Source organism: Ursus americanus, chromosome 12 (genome assembly GCF_024610735.1).
Source record: "Ursus americanus isolate L20-20 chromosome 12, mUrsAme1.1.p, whole genome shotgun sequence".
NCBI lineage: Eukaryota > Metazoa > Chordata > Mammalia > Carnivora > Ursidae > Ursus > Ursus americanus.
This window is the reverse complement of record NC_142138.1, coordinates 29,881,861-29,896,087: the sequence shown is the minus strand read 5'-3', so window position 1 is coordinate 29,896,087 and position 14,227 is coordinate 29,881,861. Positions and strand designations below refer to the sequence as shown.

The following is a 14,227-nucleotide window of genomic DNA, read 5'->3' as shown; positions in this document are numbered from 1 at the left end:
TGGATACATCCTTTAAGAATAATATAGCATCCTTCTGTATCTCTAACTACAGTCTTTAGCTTAAAATCTAATTTGTCTGATATGAGAATTGCTACCCCAGCTTTCTTTTGAGGTCTGTTGGCATGAAAAATGGTTCTCCATCCCTTCACTTTCAGTCTGGATGTATCTTTAGGTTCAAAATGAGTCTCTTGTAGACAGCATGTGGATGGGTCATGTCTTTTTATCCAATCTGCAACCCTGTGGTGTTTTATGGGAGCATTTAGGCCATTCATGTTAAGAGTGATTATTGAAAGATATGATTTTAACATCATCATGTTGCCTGTGAAGTCCTTGTTTCTATAGATTGTCTCCGTAAATTTCTGTTCTATATCACTCTTGCAGTCTTTCTCCTTTTATAGAACCCCCCTTAATATTTCTTGTAGGGCTGGCTTGGTGGTCACATATTCTTTCAGTTTCTGCTGGTCTTGGAAGCTCCTTGTCTCTCCATCCATTCTGTATGACAACCTTGCTGGATAAAGTATCCTTGGCTGCATGCTCTTCTCATTTAGTACCCTGAGTATGTCTTGTCAGCCCTTTCTGGCTTGCCAGGTCTCTGTGGACAGGTCTGACCTCATTCTGATGTTCCTCCCTCTGTATGTAAGAAATCCCTTCCCCCTCGCTGCTTGCAAAATCATCTCCTTAGATCTAAGATTTGCAAATTGTACTATTCTATATCTAGTGTCAGTCTATTCTCATTGATCTTGCAAGGGGTCCTCTCTGCCTCTTGGACACAAATGCTTGTTCCCTTCCCCAGATTAGGGAAGTTCTTAGCTACAATTTGCTCAAATATATCTTCTAGATATCTTTCTCCACCCCTTGGGGATCCCAATAATTCTGATACTGCAATGTTTCATTGAGTCACTAATCTCTCTCAGTTTGAGACTAGGCTTCTAACTTGTTTTTCCCATGCTACCTTGTTTTCCTTCTTTTCTATCATCTTATCCTCTAACTCACTAATTCGTTCTTCTGCCTCGTCTATCCTGGCAGTCAGGGCATCCAGTTTAGACTGCATTTCATTCATAGCATTTTTAAGTTTGGCCTGATTGGATCTCATTTCTGCTCTTAGAGATTCTATATTGTCGTTAATATTTTTCTCAAGCCTAGATATTGCCTTGAAAATTGTTACTCTGAAGTCTATCTCTGATATCTTGGTTATATCCATATCCATTAGTTCTGTGGCAGAGGCCACAGTCTCTGATTCTTTCCTTTATTGGGGGTTCCTCCTCTTAGTCATTCTGTTGAGGGGTGGTTGAGGGAATGTACGGAGTCCAAATTATTGACCACAACCCAAGCAAGATGCACCTGTTTTATATGGACCTTAGGGTTGTTGGCCTCTTGTTCTTCCAGCCTGTCTTCTGGGGGAGGGGCCTGCCACACTGTTATTCAAGCAACCCTGTTTGGGCAGGGGATGGGCTCAGTGAAAACCGGTTTTTTGGGGCTTTTGTTCTCTGGTGGCTTTCCTTGTCTCTTCCGAGAGTCAGAGCAGAAGTGCCTGTACCCAAACCTCTGTCTCAGAACAGAGAGATCGCAATCGGCTTTCCACTGAGCTCTCCAGGCCACACTGTCTCCATTTCTGTCTGCACTGCTAAAAACCCACAGCGTCCTGGGTTGTGCGTCCCACAGCAGCTCTCCCAGTCCTCACTCCCAGGGCCGGGCATGTCTCTGCCCTTTGTGCTTCTAAAACCACCAGCTGCCCCTGGTTTGCCCACGTGCCCCCAGGTTTCAGTATTGGGGGACTGTCCTAAAATCCTTTCCCCACGGCTAGTGGTCTGCAAGTGTGTGCCCCATCCCCAGAGCGGGAGGTTTTTGCCTTCCCAGTGTAAGTTCATGGACGCTCCCTCCCTCTTCCATTTATCTTCTGATATCTGACTGCAGAATCATGGCTTCCTGATTCATACCTCGAGACCAACTACCGGAGATATTCTGTTTGTAGAGATCCAGATGTGTCTTTTTACATCTCAGGCTGATTTCGTGGGTGGTCAGAATGGTCTGGTAGATACACAGCTCAATTCAGGGGACTGGCTGAAATAGGGTCCCCTACTCCTCTGCCATCTTTTTTCATCCCTGGCAATTCTCTTACCTTATGCTATGAGGATTAAATTGTGCCCCCCAGAAAGATATTTTGAAGTCCTAAACCCTGGTATCTGTGATCTTATTGGAAATTAGACCTTTACAGATGTAATCAAGTTAAGATAATGTTATTAGGATGAGCCTTAATCCCATATGACCAGTATTTTTATAAAAAGACAATGTATTTTTTTAATAATTTGTATTCATAAAATTAGATGATATTCATTTACCTGACTGAAGTCCAAAAAAGAGTTCCTCATCTTGAAGTAGTTCTTGAACACAATCTAATCTCATGTTAATGGTTTCAATATCAACTAGAGGTTCTAATATATTAGAACGAAGTCTTCTACTCCCTCCAGGAGTCTTAGTATAATTTAGAACACCAAAGAGTGTGTGATTATTCCTTTGAAAACACAAATTAGGAAAATTTCATTAAGTATACAAGGGAAAATCCAAAAAAGTTACCATTTAACTTTCTAAATAATCCTATAATCTACAGTAGTGATTCTCAAACTTTAATGTGCATACAAATCACACAGAGAATTCTAAGTCTGAGATAAGTAAGTCTGAGATGAGGCCTGAGAATATATTTTTTAATAAGATCCCAAGTATGCTATCAATGAGCAATGCTTTAATTAACAAGGGGTAGACAATATCTTCTTGTATTTAATGACTTTTTTCATAGGTCAGCTAGAATATTCAGACTAATAAAAATGTTCCAGTCCATGGTATTCCATCAATAATAGCAAGATATCAGTAATATATCCTTTACAGGGGAAAAGAGCTTTCACATTGATAAAAATGAGTATTTAATATAATCACTTTGTTCTAATTAAGAAGTTAGAGAATTGCAAATAAAAGAGAAAGAAAATAATTTCAGGTACAGAAAGTGTTAAAAACAAACAGAACAGGACTGCATAGAGAATGACCAGGAGGGCTGCTTTAGTTAAGTTGGTTGAGAGAGACCTATATGTGCATAGTTGAATTCAAAAGTTATCCATGCAAAGATGATGATGGGATGCAGATGATATTGACAGTGGTGGTGAGAAATGAACACTAAGTATATGCCAGGCAATATTCTAAGCACTTTACATATATTAACTTATTTAATTCTAATAATCATAGTATGAAGTAGATGCTATATGTAACCACATTTTACAAGGGAAGGAACTGAAGTGCAAAGAAATTAACTAACTTGTCCAAGGTTTCCTAATAATTAAATAACAAGAAAAGAGTTATCAGTTAAAAAGGGCCAAGTAGAACAGTAATTCAAGCTCAGGAAGCCTTTTTGGATCTAGAACCAAAAAGATCAAGGTTGGTGAACTTTGCAAATGAAAGAAAATGGAGGGAGATGAAGAAGCTGAGGGAGGCCAGGACAAAGAAGTCCTTGTGGGCCATAGTAAAGAGTCTGGACTCCATTTTATTTTATTTTTATTTTTAAAGATTTTTATTTATTTATTTGACAGACAGTGAGAGGCAGTAAGAGAGGGAACACAAGCAGGGGGAGTGGGAGAGCGAGAAGCAGGCTTCCCGCCGAGCAGGGAGCCCGATGCGCGGCTCGATCCCAGAACGCTGGGATCATGACCTGAGCCGAAGGCAGACGTTTAACGACTGAGCCACTCAGGCGCCCCTGGACTCTATTTTAAATGTAATGGGAGCCACTGGAAGATTTTCAGCAGCAGACTTCCAACATCTGATTTCAAGTTTAAAGGATCACAGTCTGCCCACTAAATCAAGAATAGACTAAGTGTAGGAGGGTAAAAAGAAGGCAGAGAAACAAGTCAGGAGCTATTATAGTAGTTCAGGCCAAAATGATGGAGGCAATGGTTAGGGTTGTAGCCTTGGAAATGGTAAGATATGATCCAGAATTGGTATGTATTCCAAAGATTGAGTCAAAGGGATTTACTAGTGGACTGAATCTGGGTTGAGAGAGGGTAGAAAACAAGAATGACTCTTAACTTAGTCACCAGACTAGCATATTTCTAGTATATTAATTTTTTTAAAGTAAACTTTATCCCCAGTGTAGGGCTCGAACTCACAACCTTGAGACCAAGAGTCATATGCTCTACCAACTGAGCCAGCCAGGTGCCCCAGTATATCAATTTAAACAAATTTTTAGAGAACTACTCAAATCAAGTCCTGGCCAGGGGTGGGGGTGGGTCATCACAGGCATTTACTTTTTGAGAACTGGGCTTCTATAGGAACCAAGGAAGTGAGCAGCAAACCAAACCTGCCATTTGCTATAGAAATTAAAGGGTGAAACTGCTCTGAACAGGTGACAAGTCTACAGAAGCATTAGAGCTATTCAGATAGTTCAGCAAGTAGAATATCCATCTTTTAACCTGATATTCTTTGGTTCAAGTCTGTAAAAAGACTTCTCAATTTCTCCTCTTCAACTATAATATGAACTCCTAGAGGTCAAATATCCTATCATGTAATATACAGCAGGACCTCAAGCAATGTTTGACAATGATAATGATAAATAATGATGAACTATGAAATGTGACAAAGTATAAAACACTTTGTAGTAATTACCAGCCTTGGTTATTGACTCTATGTTACTCTATGTTATTATAACATAGAAAGTAAATGACAGAGTAATTTTTCCAGATATTATTTTAATACTTTTAAGTAGCAAGAAGAAAAAATATTACTTATTCACTAAGCTGAAAAGGAATAATAGCTACAATTAACTATAAATTCTTTAATGATTTTAGACCATCATTAGTCAATGGAACTGCAAAGGAACCGAGGCGACTATCCTGATGGATAACTAAAGGTATTAAATACAGTACTACTCTTACTAAAAGTAGTATCAACAGTACCTAGATAAACTGCTCTTGATGATCAGAGTATACGTAATTAACAAAATTAGACAGCCTATGTTTCTAAGTTTGCAACAGCAAATAATGTCTGGCAATTTCACATAATGGAAACTGAACCCAAGATAAGAATATACACAGTAATAGAGATATTTAAACAAGTATGGCTCTAAATTTGCACTGAGCACTTAAGGTTTCAATTGTCTAAAGTACTCTTTATTCCCTTCAATACTCTTTTAATACTAAAAATCATAATCATTTTAAGTTTATCCCTTTCATTGATGTCTAATGTTATATTTAATTACCAAAAGCTAATTATTTAACTACTCTAAGCTTCCTTACTCCGAACTTGCACTTTACCAATCAGTAATACTAAATAGCTTTAGTTTCCTTGCACATACCATATTGTTATAATGAAAATCATACTTTCAAGACATGGTTTTTTACTGTCTTACCACCTTTTCTACTTCATCTGGATAACTTCTATTTATATTTCAAGACTTACCTCAGGTATTATCTCCCCTAGAAAGCCTCTCCTAATTACTTCCCTTTTACCCTTAACCTAAGCCCAATTAACTCTCTCTCTGCTATGATCCCATCATTTTTATGCAAATTTTACCACCATACTTAGTACATGTTAATAATACTGTCTATGTGTTTCCTCCTCTAGACTGTAATTCCTCAAGGAGAAAAACCATGGCTTGGGGCGCCTGGTGACTCCGTCGTTAAGCGTCTGCCTTTGGCCCAGATCATGATCCCAGGGTCCTGGGATGGAGCCCCACATTGGGCTGCCTGCTCAGTGAGGAGCCTGCTTCTCCCTTTCCCTCTGCCTGCTGCTCCCCCTGCTTGTGCTCTCTGTCAAATAAATGAAATCTTAAAAAAACAAAACAAAACAAAAAACCCATGGCTCATTAATTCTTTGTCCCAAACCAACCCTGTATTAATGCATTCCTGCCTCACCATCACCATGTTGATTACATTATTTTCTATTAATGTGTTAATTCTAGTTTAAGTATCCCACTATGAAATCTATAAACACTGTGTGTGTGTCTGTGCCTCTCCCTATCTCTCTCTCTCTCTCATGCTCACCATCAATATTCCTGGTATTCTAACTAAAGTTAATAATAAACCAATAAAACCAGCAAACCAGTCATATACCATAGATCAAGTTCATTCAACTATTTTTACCTTCTCAAATAATTACAGAGCCCCTTAAATTTCCTGTACTTGATGCTTTTAAAGCTGGTTATTCTAATTTTGTCATAATCTGGATATAATATCTTCTTTTTATTGTGGTAAAACACACATAACATAAATTTTACCATTTTAATCATTTTAAGCATACAATTCAGTGTTGTTGGATACACCTGCAATATTGTACAACCACTGCCATTACCCATTTCCAGACTTTTTCATCATCCCAAGCAGAAACTCTGAATCCACCAAATAATAACTACCCATTCCCTACTGTTTCAAGTACCTGATAATTTTTATCTAACTTCTGTCTCTATGAATTTGTCTAGTCTAGGTATCTAAGTGGAATTATAAAATATTTTTCCTTTTGTGTTTGGTTTATTTCACTTATACAATGTTTTCAAGGTTCATACATCTTGTGGCATATATCAGAATTTCACTCATTTTTTAAGGCTGAATGATATTCCATTGTACATTATGTATATACCTTATTTTGTTTATCTAGTCAGTCACTCATTGATGGACATTTGGTTTATATACACCTTTTGGCTACTGTGAATAATGTTGCTGTGAACACTTGTGTGCAAGTATCTCTTTGAGTCTCTGCTTTCAATTCTTTTTGGTATATACACCTAGAAGTGGAATGCTGAGTCATATGGTAATTCCATGTTTAACTTTCTTGAGGAATCACCATACTGCTTCCAAAAATGACTGTACCATTTTACATTCTCGTGGTAAATGTACCAGGTTTCCAATTTCTCCACATCTTTGTCAACCTTATTTTCTACTTATTTGATAATAACCATCTTAATGAGTGTGAAGTGGTAATTGTGGTTTTGATTTGCATTTCCATAATGACTGTGCTTATTGGCCATTTGTATAACTTCTTTGCAGAAATGTCCATTCAAGTTCTTTGCCTAGTTTTGAAATGGATTGTTTGTTTTTTGTTGTTTCATACAAATATCTTTTTAAAATTTAACTTTTGTGAAACATCTGAGCAGCTCAGCAAAAAGGGTACAATGATTAAAGGTATGTTTATTCAATATTTCTACATCAAGCAATTTAAAGAACTATAATTATTCATAGAGAAATAGGATATAATAAAATACACTGATACATTTTGTAAGAAAAAAATTGGATGATCTTACCTACAGTCCTGATTATTAATTAGTAATTCAAGGTTTTGGGCTGATGATGAATCTATCATGGCTGTCTGTTCACTACCCTGGAAACAAATCTTCAGCGATTTTGGTGCATAAACTGAATTTTGAATAAATTCAACATATTTTAATAAAGCTGCAACAGCTGCAAGGCAGTAATACCTGAAAGGTGACCAATGATACATCGCTATAAATCTTTAGAATAAAAAGTATTGCTATAAAAGAAAACATTTATTTCACCTCATTATTAGGAAAATCATAAATATTTGTATAACATTGCTTAAATTCAAAGGGAAAAAGCACACCAGTGCTCTTTATTTTGAAAACTAGCTAAATAATCTCTAAAACATAAAAGTTGATAGAAACAGACAATTTTCTGAAGTCTGACACTTAAGTACTCTAATAAATCACATGTTGGAAGACAATATTCAATGGTAATTTAGTCAATGTACCATTCTAAGAATTCCACTCATGTCGAAAAGGTCTGAGAGAGTTAGGAGGTTCCTATGCATAGAAAAATATGTTACGATCTTGGTGAGCTTGGTCACTGTGATTAACCAAATAAACAACTAGTCCAATCTAGCTCAAAGAAAGTATCTATTTAGTATGTTCTAAAAAATATCCTTTCTAGGGTGCCTGGGTGGCTCAGTCCCTTAAGCATCTGCCTTCAGCTCAGGTCATGATCTCAACGTTCTGGGATCAGCAGGGAGTCTGCTTCTCCCTCTCCCTCTGCCTGCTGCTGTCCCTGCTTGTGCTCGCTCTCTCTCTCTGTGTCAAATAAATAACTAAAATCTTTTAAAAAATATATCCTTTCTAAAAATATCATTCCCTGACCTAGCTGAATCTTTTAGGAGTCCATGTATGAAATAACAGGACTACAGCCCTGTGTCTCACATTTCTAGGTACTATAGCTACTTGAGCAATTCACCCCAAAGTAAAGTGAGCAGCAACCATAATGGCAACAGATGATGACCAATTTGGGAAAATTATATATAAATTAAGTTAGCAAAATATGCCTTGTATATAAATTTCAGTTAACTATTTTACTATTTCAGTAATTACTGAGTGTGTATTATAAGCCAGGCACTTTTCTAGGGATACAGCAGAGAACAAAACAGACAAAAGACCTTGCCCCCATGGAACTCACACTACTGAGTTATTACTTTCCTTAAGTTATAACTTACTTGGACTGAACCTCCATTAGGACAGTGCTGAATTCTGTTACGCATAACTGTTCAATGTACTCTAGTCCTTTTGTTTCATTGAAGTATTTCCTTTGGACAGTAGTAAAATTAACATTCTGAAAAGAAGTTTTAATTTCAAAATAAATTTTAAGCTTCATGCAGTTGCCCAAAAATGCTTTCTTAAACACATGCAGGTATGTAGGTAGGTGGCTTCAATGTCACATAAAGTTTATTTTTTGTTATTCATTATTTTCCAGAGTTAAACAGAATATTTTCTTAGTGATTTACGAAGAGAATAATTATCTGTTTTGCTAAGTCAATTACAGCAGTCTATAGCTCTTATTAGACCATATTCACATGACATTTAACTGAATGTGGTAGGTACAATAATAAAAAATAAACATGAGAGTCTCTGCCTTCTACTAATTTTATTCTACAGCAACTCACCACCCAGGTTTTACATTTGGTGTTACATATTCTGCCATAATTGAGATAGAGTAGATCTTTACAATGTATTAGCTGCAGAGGAAGAAAACATCAATTCCAGCTACCAAATCTATGAGATACTATATACATGAGGTGAATTTACTTAGAAGAAAAGGAGATAATGGAACTTTCTTAAAAGAGTGAAAAAAAAAAGAGTGAGAAAAAAAGCATGAAGTTGTAGAGTAAAAGGTTTATCTACTCTGAATAAAAACAATATCTAAGAAAAGATAATAACAATGGACTATGAAAGAGCTGTAAAACAGAAGAAAAAAAGAAAAAAACCTCATGAGGAAGTGGGGAATTTGTTATGCACCAAGATTGTTTTATCTCAGTTAATCTTCACAATAACTCTATGAGTTAAGTCTTGTTTTAACTACAATTTTATTACAAGTAAAATTCTAAAAAGTCAAGTTGCTTTTCCAACATGCATTTGATATGTGCCAGAGCTGAGACTTGAATTTAGATTTCTCTGGCTAGAGTCCTTTCACTTCATCGTGCTTCTCTTTTAATGAAAGGTTTTTTGTTTTTTGGTTTTTTTTATGGTAAGTGTGGTAATAATAGTATTGTTTTTTTCTCCTCTGCTTATAATACTTCTACCCTAAATACTTCTATGACTATGTCTCTCACTTCCTTTAGGACTTTGACCAAAAGTAACCTTAATCAATGAGGTCATGTCTCTAATTAAGTTATATAAAATACCAATTCTCTAGGAGGTAGATTATTGTCCTTATTTTACTGACAAAAAAAAAAAAACTTAAGTAACTTAACTTGCACAAGATCACTTAGAGTCAAGATCTGAAACAAGCACAGTCTCACTCCTCTATTCTTAAGCACTATGCCATACTGCCCTACATCTCAAGTGTAGTGAATATACACTGTTTTTGCCTTTGAAGGACTCCTCTATTTTACATTCCATGTGGTTTTGGTAACTGTCAATTACAGAGCTCTCTGCCCCACAGAAAGCAAATGACCAGGGATGAATCATAGTGCTTCTACCCTGAGAAATAGTGATTAGCCTAACATGTGGGAATATGAACAAAGCAGGACCCACTGGGGTCCTTCCCTGGAATTTATATATGGACACTGAACGAAAGAACATATTTTTTCTCTGAATTAGATAAGCTGAGATCACATCAATCTGTAACCATCATAATTATCTTAAACCTCATAGAAGTAACCTACCTACAATTAAAAAAAAAAAAAAGGTGGTGGGGATGAGAGTAGGGATAAGATTTATCCAACCATTTGGCTTCTCAGTTACATAAGCCAATAAATTTCTGTGTGTGTGTGTGTGTGTGTGTGTGTGTGTGTTACTTAAGCTAGTTTAAATTGAATTACTGTTACAACCCAAAGACTTAGAATGCTTAAGCAGAGCAAAATAACAAAAGTTGAAAAAGTATACATAAATAAAGGTGATGAAAAGAAGTTTGAAGTAATGGGGATGCCTGGGTGGCTCAGTTGGTTAAGCAACTGCCTTCGGCTCAGGTCATGATCTCAGAGTCCTGGGATCGAGTCCCGCATCAGGCTCCTTGCTCAATGAGGAACCCGCTTCTCCCTCTGCCTGTTGTGCCTGCTGCTCCCCCTGCTTCTGCTCTCTCTCTCTCTCTGACAAATAAATAAAATCTTAAAAAAAAAAAAAGAAGTTTGAAGTAATGAATAAAAGAGGTAACAGATAAAGAGACTTGTATAATAGAAACAACAGATTGACTTATTTTTAGCAATAAGTCAAAGACAGCTGAGCTATGCAGGATGTCTAAGAGCACGACAAGAAATCTTATATAATTGCAGATGCTGAATATATTAAGAAAAATAAAGAACTCATTGGATTCTAAATCTCAGCTTGATACCAAATGTGTTAAAGATAAGGCTATAAACATAACAAAGTATGGTATATTCTGAAAATAAGTTGCACTCCTCTGGAGTTATTCCAACTGCAATGCAGCCTACATGGTTTGGAACTACAGCCCCCATTCCACAAAACATTTTCTAGAGGAAAGAAGTGCATGTTGGAAAAGCTCTCTCTTACAGGGAGAGCATTCGTTAGATAAAGTTCCAGAACACTTAACCTTCCACAGTCCCACATATGGAGGCTTAGAGTATAGGCTAACTGTGAAGAGTACATGCTACCAGGGGAAGATACAACAATTCTGTAATACAGATCAAGCTCTCTAAAGAAAAAGTACTTACTGATAGTGCTATCCCCTAGAACGAGAACTTCAATTTCAACTTGTCTGGCAGCACAATAACTAGTTTCCACACAGCTATACCTAAGGAAATCTGTTTTCTCTAAGGGTCTGCCTCCTGTATACTCTGAGAAGCCTCCTTATTATCTGTAACAGTTTCCCTTTTGTTTAAGGTAGATCAAGGGTGCCAAATCAAATAATTGGATACCCTGTCATTTTTATTTTATATATTAATTGTCCATTAGATTAGGACTTGTATTTAGTGAGTATGTTAGGGTAAATATAAAGTTGCTCAAATTATTGTTCTCCAGAATGCTATTATAGAATGGATTTTAAATAAGGTAAGATTTGAATGTTACTATTGAGAATAAAAATCACTTACCTTGAAATTTTCTGTGATCAAAGTAAACAACTTAGTTGAATTCCCCACAACACAAGCAGTATTTGACATTATTATTTCCAAAGGTGATAAAATTTTGAGTTTAGTGATCACCTAAAATCATTTGAATACATAATTTCTTAAATGTAAGCTTAGGATTCCCTAAAACCAAACAAGTAGCAGCTTTTTCTGAGAGATAAGTACTTAAAATTAATTCACAGATACACAAAATTACAACGGTTCTAATTATATATGTCAATTAAAATATATTTCTAACAGTGATATATTAAACATATATTCTATATGTATATATAAATATATATCATATATATAAAATACCATAAACATAGGCTCTATTTTACCTCACAATAATTTGTAACAGCTCTAAGCTCAAAAATTAATTTGAACTGCAGATATATATTCCTAAAATGAGATGTTTTAAAATAAATTCTTCTATTTGGTATTTTATCCATCTCCATAAAAAACATAAACACATTCAAAAGTGTAACTATGGTGATTCAATCAATATGACCAACTGGTACAGATTACAAGTTGAACAGTATAGAAACACAGATGAGAAACACATGTTTTACAACTTATTCTTTTCATAATATAGGTGCATTTCTTAGAACTATCCCAGACACAGAAATTCTTTTTTTTTTTTTTAAGATTTTCTTTATTTGAGAGAGAGAGCGCGAACACGAATGAGGGAGAGGGGCAGAAGGAGGAGAAGCAGACACCCCGCTGAGCAGGGAGCCCTATGTAGGGCTCGATCCCAGGGTCCTGGGATCATGACCTGAGCCAATCCTAGGGTCCTGGGATCATGACCTGAGCTGAAGGCAGACGCTTTAACAACTAAGCCACCCAGCACCCCCAGACACAGAAATTCTTAATCAATTTGCCAAACGTTTCTGTTTTTAAAAAAGCTTTGTCCTATTTTTTTAAATTGCATAAAAATGTGAAATACCCAGAGATAAAGTCACATGCAGTATTAGTATCATGCAGTTGTTAGCTATGCTAAAAAACTAATTATTAGGTAGGAAAAGGAAACCTATATACTGAGAAACCATAAAGAGGAATTAGGAAAAGGAAAAAAGAACAATAAAATGCTAAAAATAACATAGCATATGTATATTTAATAATAGAAATTGGAACAAATAACTTTTTAGAGTATAGAGATTAGAAGCAGATTACTTCTACCTGGTAAGTGACAGAAATTTCCATTACAATAGGCCAGGGGCCCAAATCAATGATAAGTGATAGGAAGTGAAAGCAAGAACAGGCTAAACTATGACTGACCTAAAAGACCAGTTTCCCTGTACTCTGTAAAATAAAATTCAAATACTGTTCAGTGGAAACAATCCTTTGGCAATAGCATTATTAATATATAATCTTTGGAATGAGTCCAGGAACTATTAATTTGAAGAGGTTAATTTTAGAAATTGACAGTAATCTGAAATTTTCATATAACAGCAAAACACATTATTTTTAGGACAAAATACATTAAAAAAATTAAAATCAGATGTAAAACAATTTTAATTCAGAGTAGCCTATATTAATGCAATTGTGAATAACCTTTATTCCACGAAAAAGTAAACTAATTAGGAAAGCAGTGACTTGAAAATCTACATAGTGCTCACTAGGTCAACCATTTTTTAAGAGCATAAATACTTACCTTTGCATATGTTGTATTGTCTGCAAACTGAGATAATATAATTTGTGGGCTTTTTAAATCAATACTTGCCATTCCTATTTCACCTCTGGCAAGTCCTCTACCTTCTACAACAGCTACAATAACGGATGGGGAGTGTGTTGAAACTGCAGATGATGATGTAGCTGTTAAATTTTTTTAAAAGAAAATGCATAAACATTAATAATGGTATGTTCCCACTTTTTTTTTTTTGGTTCAATTAGCCAACATATAGTAAGTACATCATTAGTTTTTGATGCAGTGTTCAATGATTCATTAGTTCCATATAACACCCCATGCTCATCACAAAGGTGCCCTCCTTAATACCCGTCACCCTGTCATCCCATCCCCCTAACACCCCTCCCCTTCACACCCCTCAGTTTGTTTCCCGGAGTCCAGAGTCTCTCATGGCTTGTCTCCCTCTCTGATTTCTTCCCATTCAGTTTTCCCTCCCTTCCCCTGTGTTCTTTCTAATAAAATTTCAAAGCACCAAGTTTAGGACATGGCTTTTAATAGCCAAGGAAATAATCTTTTTTTACTCATCAAAAAACAACTTTTCATATCCAGATCAAATAAAAATGTTAATTCTCAAAGTATTTTGCCAAAACTTAACTTCAAAATTAGAAATAATTTATACATTGTCCTATTTTGCATTTTATTGGAATGGAGTTATGAAGGAACACTGAATTTGGGATGAGAAAACCTACATTATTTATCCTACTTTATCATCTAAAAGCTACATGAATTTGAGCAAATTACTTCATAATAAATAATCAAAAATCACAAAATGTAATAACTGCCCTGCCTAACTCAAGAGCTGGTATGACACGATCAAATGGGATTATATATATGAATGCATTTTACAAAGAATAAAATATTATAGGGACGCCTGGGTGGCTCAGTGGGTTAAGCATCTGCCTTTGGCTCAGGTTCTGATCCTGGAATCCTGGGATTGAGTCCTGCATCCAGCTCCCTGCTCCATGGCTACCTGTTCTCTTATGAATAAATAAATAAAAATGA

The 14,227-nt window shown here is 35.8% G+C and overlaps 1 protein-coding gene across 1 annotated transcript in view; it reads right to left on the bottom strand.

The window, feature by feature from the left end:
* The window catches only part of MSH4 (mutS homolog 4), a 77,416-nt gene that overhangs the window by 54,898 nt on the left and 8,291 nt on the right, over positions 1–14,227 (bottom strand). Inside the window, exons 3-7 of the mRNA XM_045802001.2 lie at positions 13,193–13,353; positions 11,521–11,631; positions 8,470–8,585; positions 7,274–7,447; positions 2,340–2,512 (exon numbers count right to left, since the gene is read on the bottom strand). Of these exons, the coding sequence (XP_045657957.2) occupies positions 2,340–2,512; positions 7,274–7,447; positions 8,470–8,585; positions 11,521–11,631; positions 13,193–13,353 (735 nt within the window). The remainder of the gene's footprint in view (positions 1–2,339; positions 2,513–7,273; positions 7,448–8,469; positions 8,586–11,520; positions 11,632–13,192; positions 13,354–14,227) is intronic.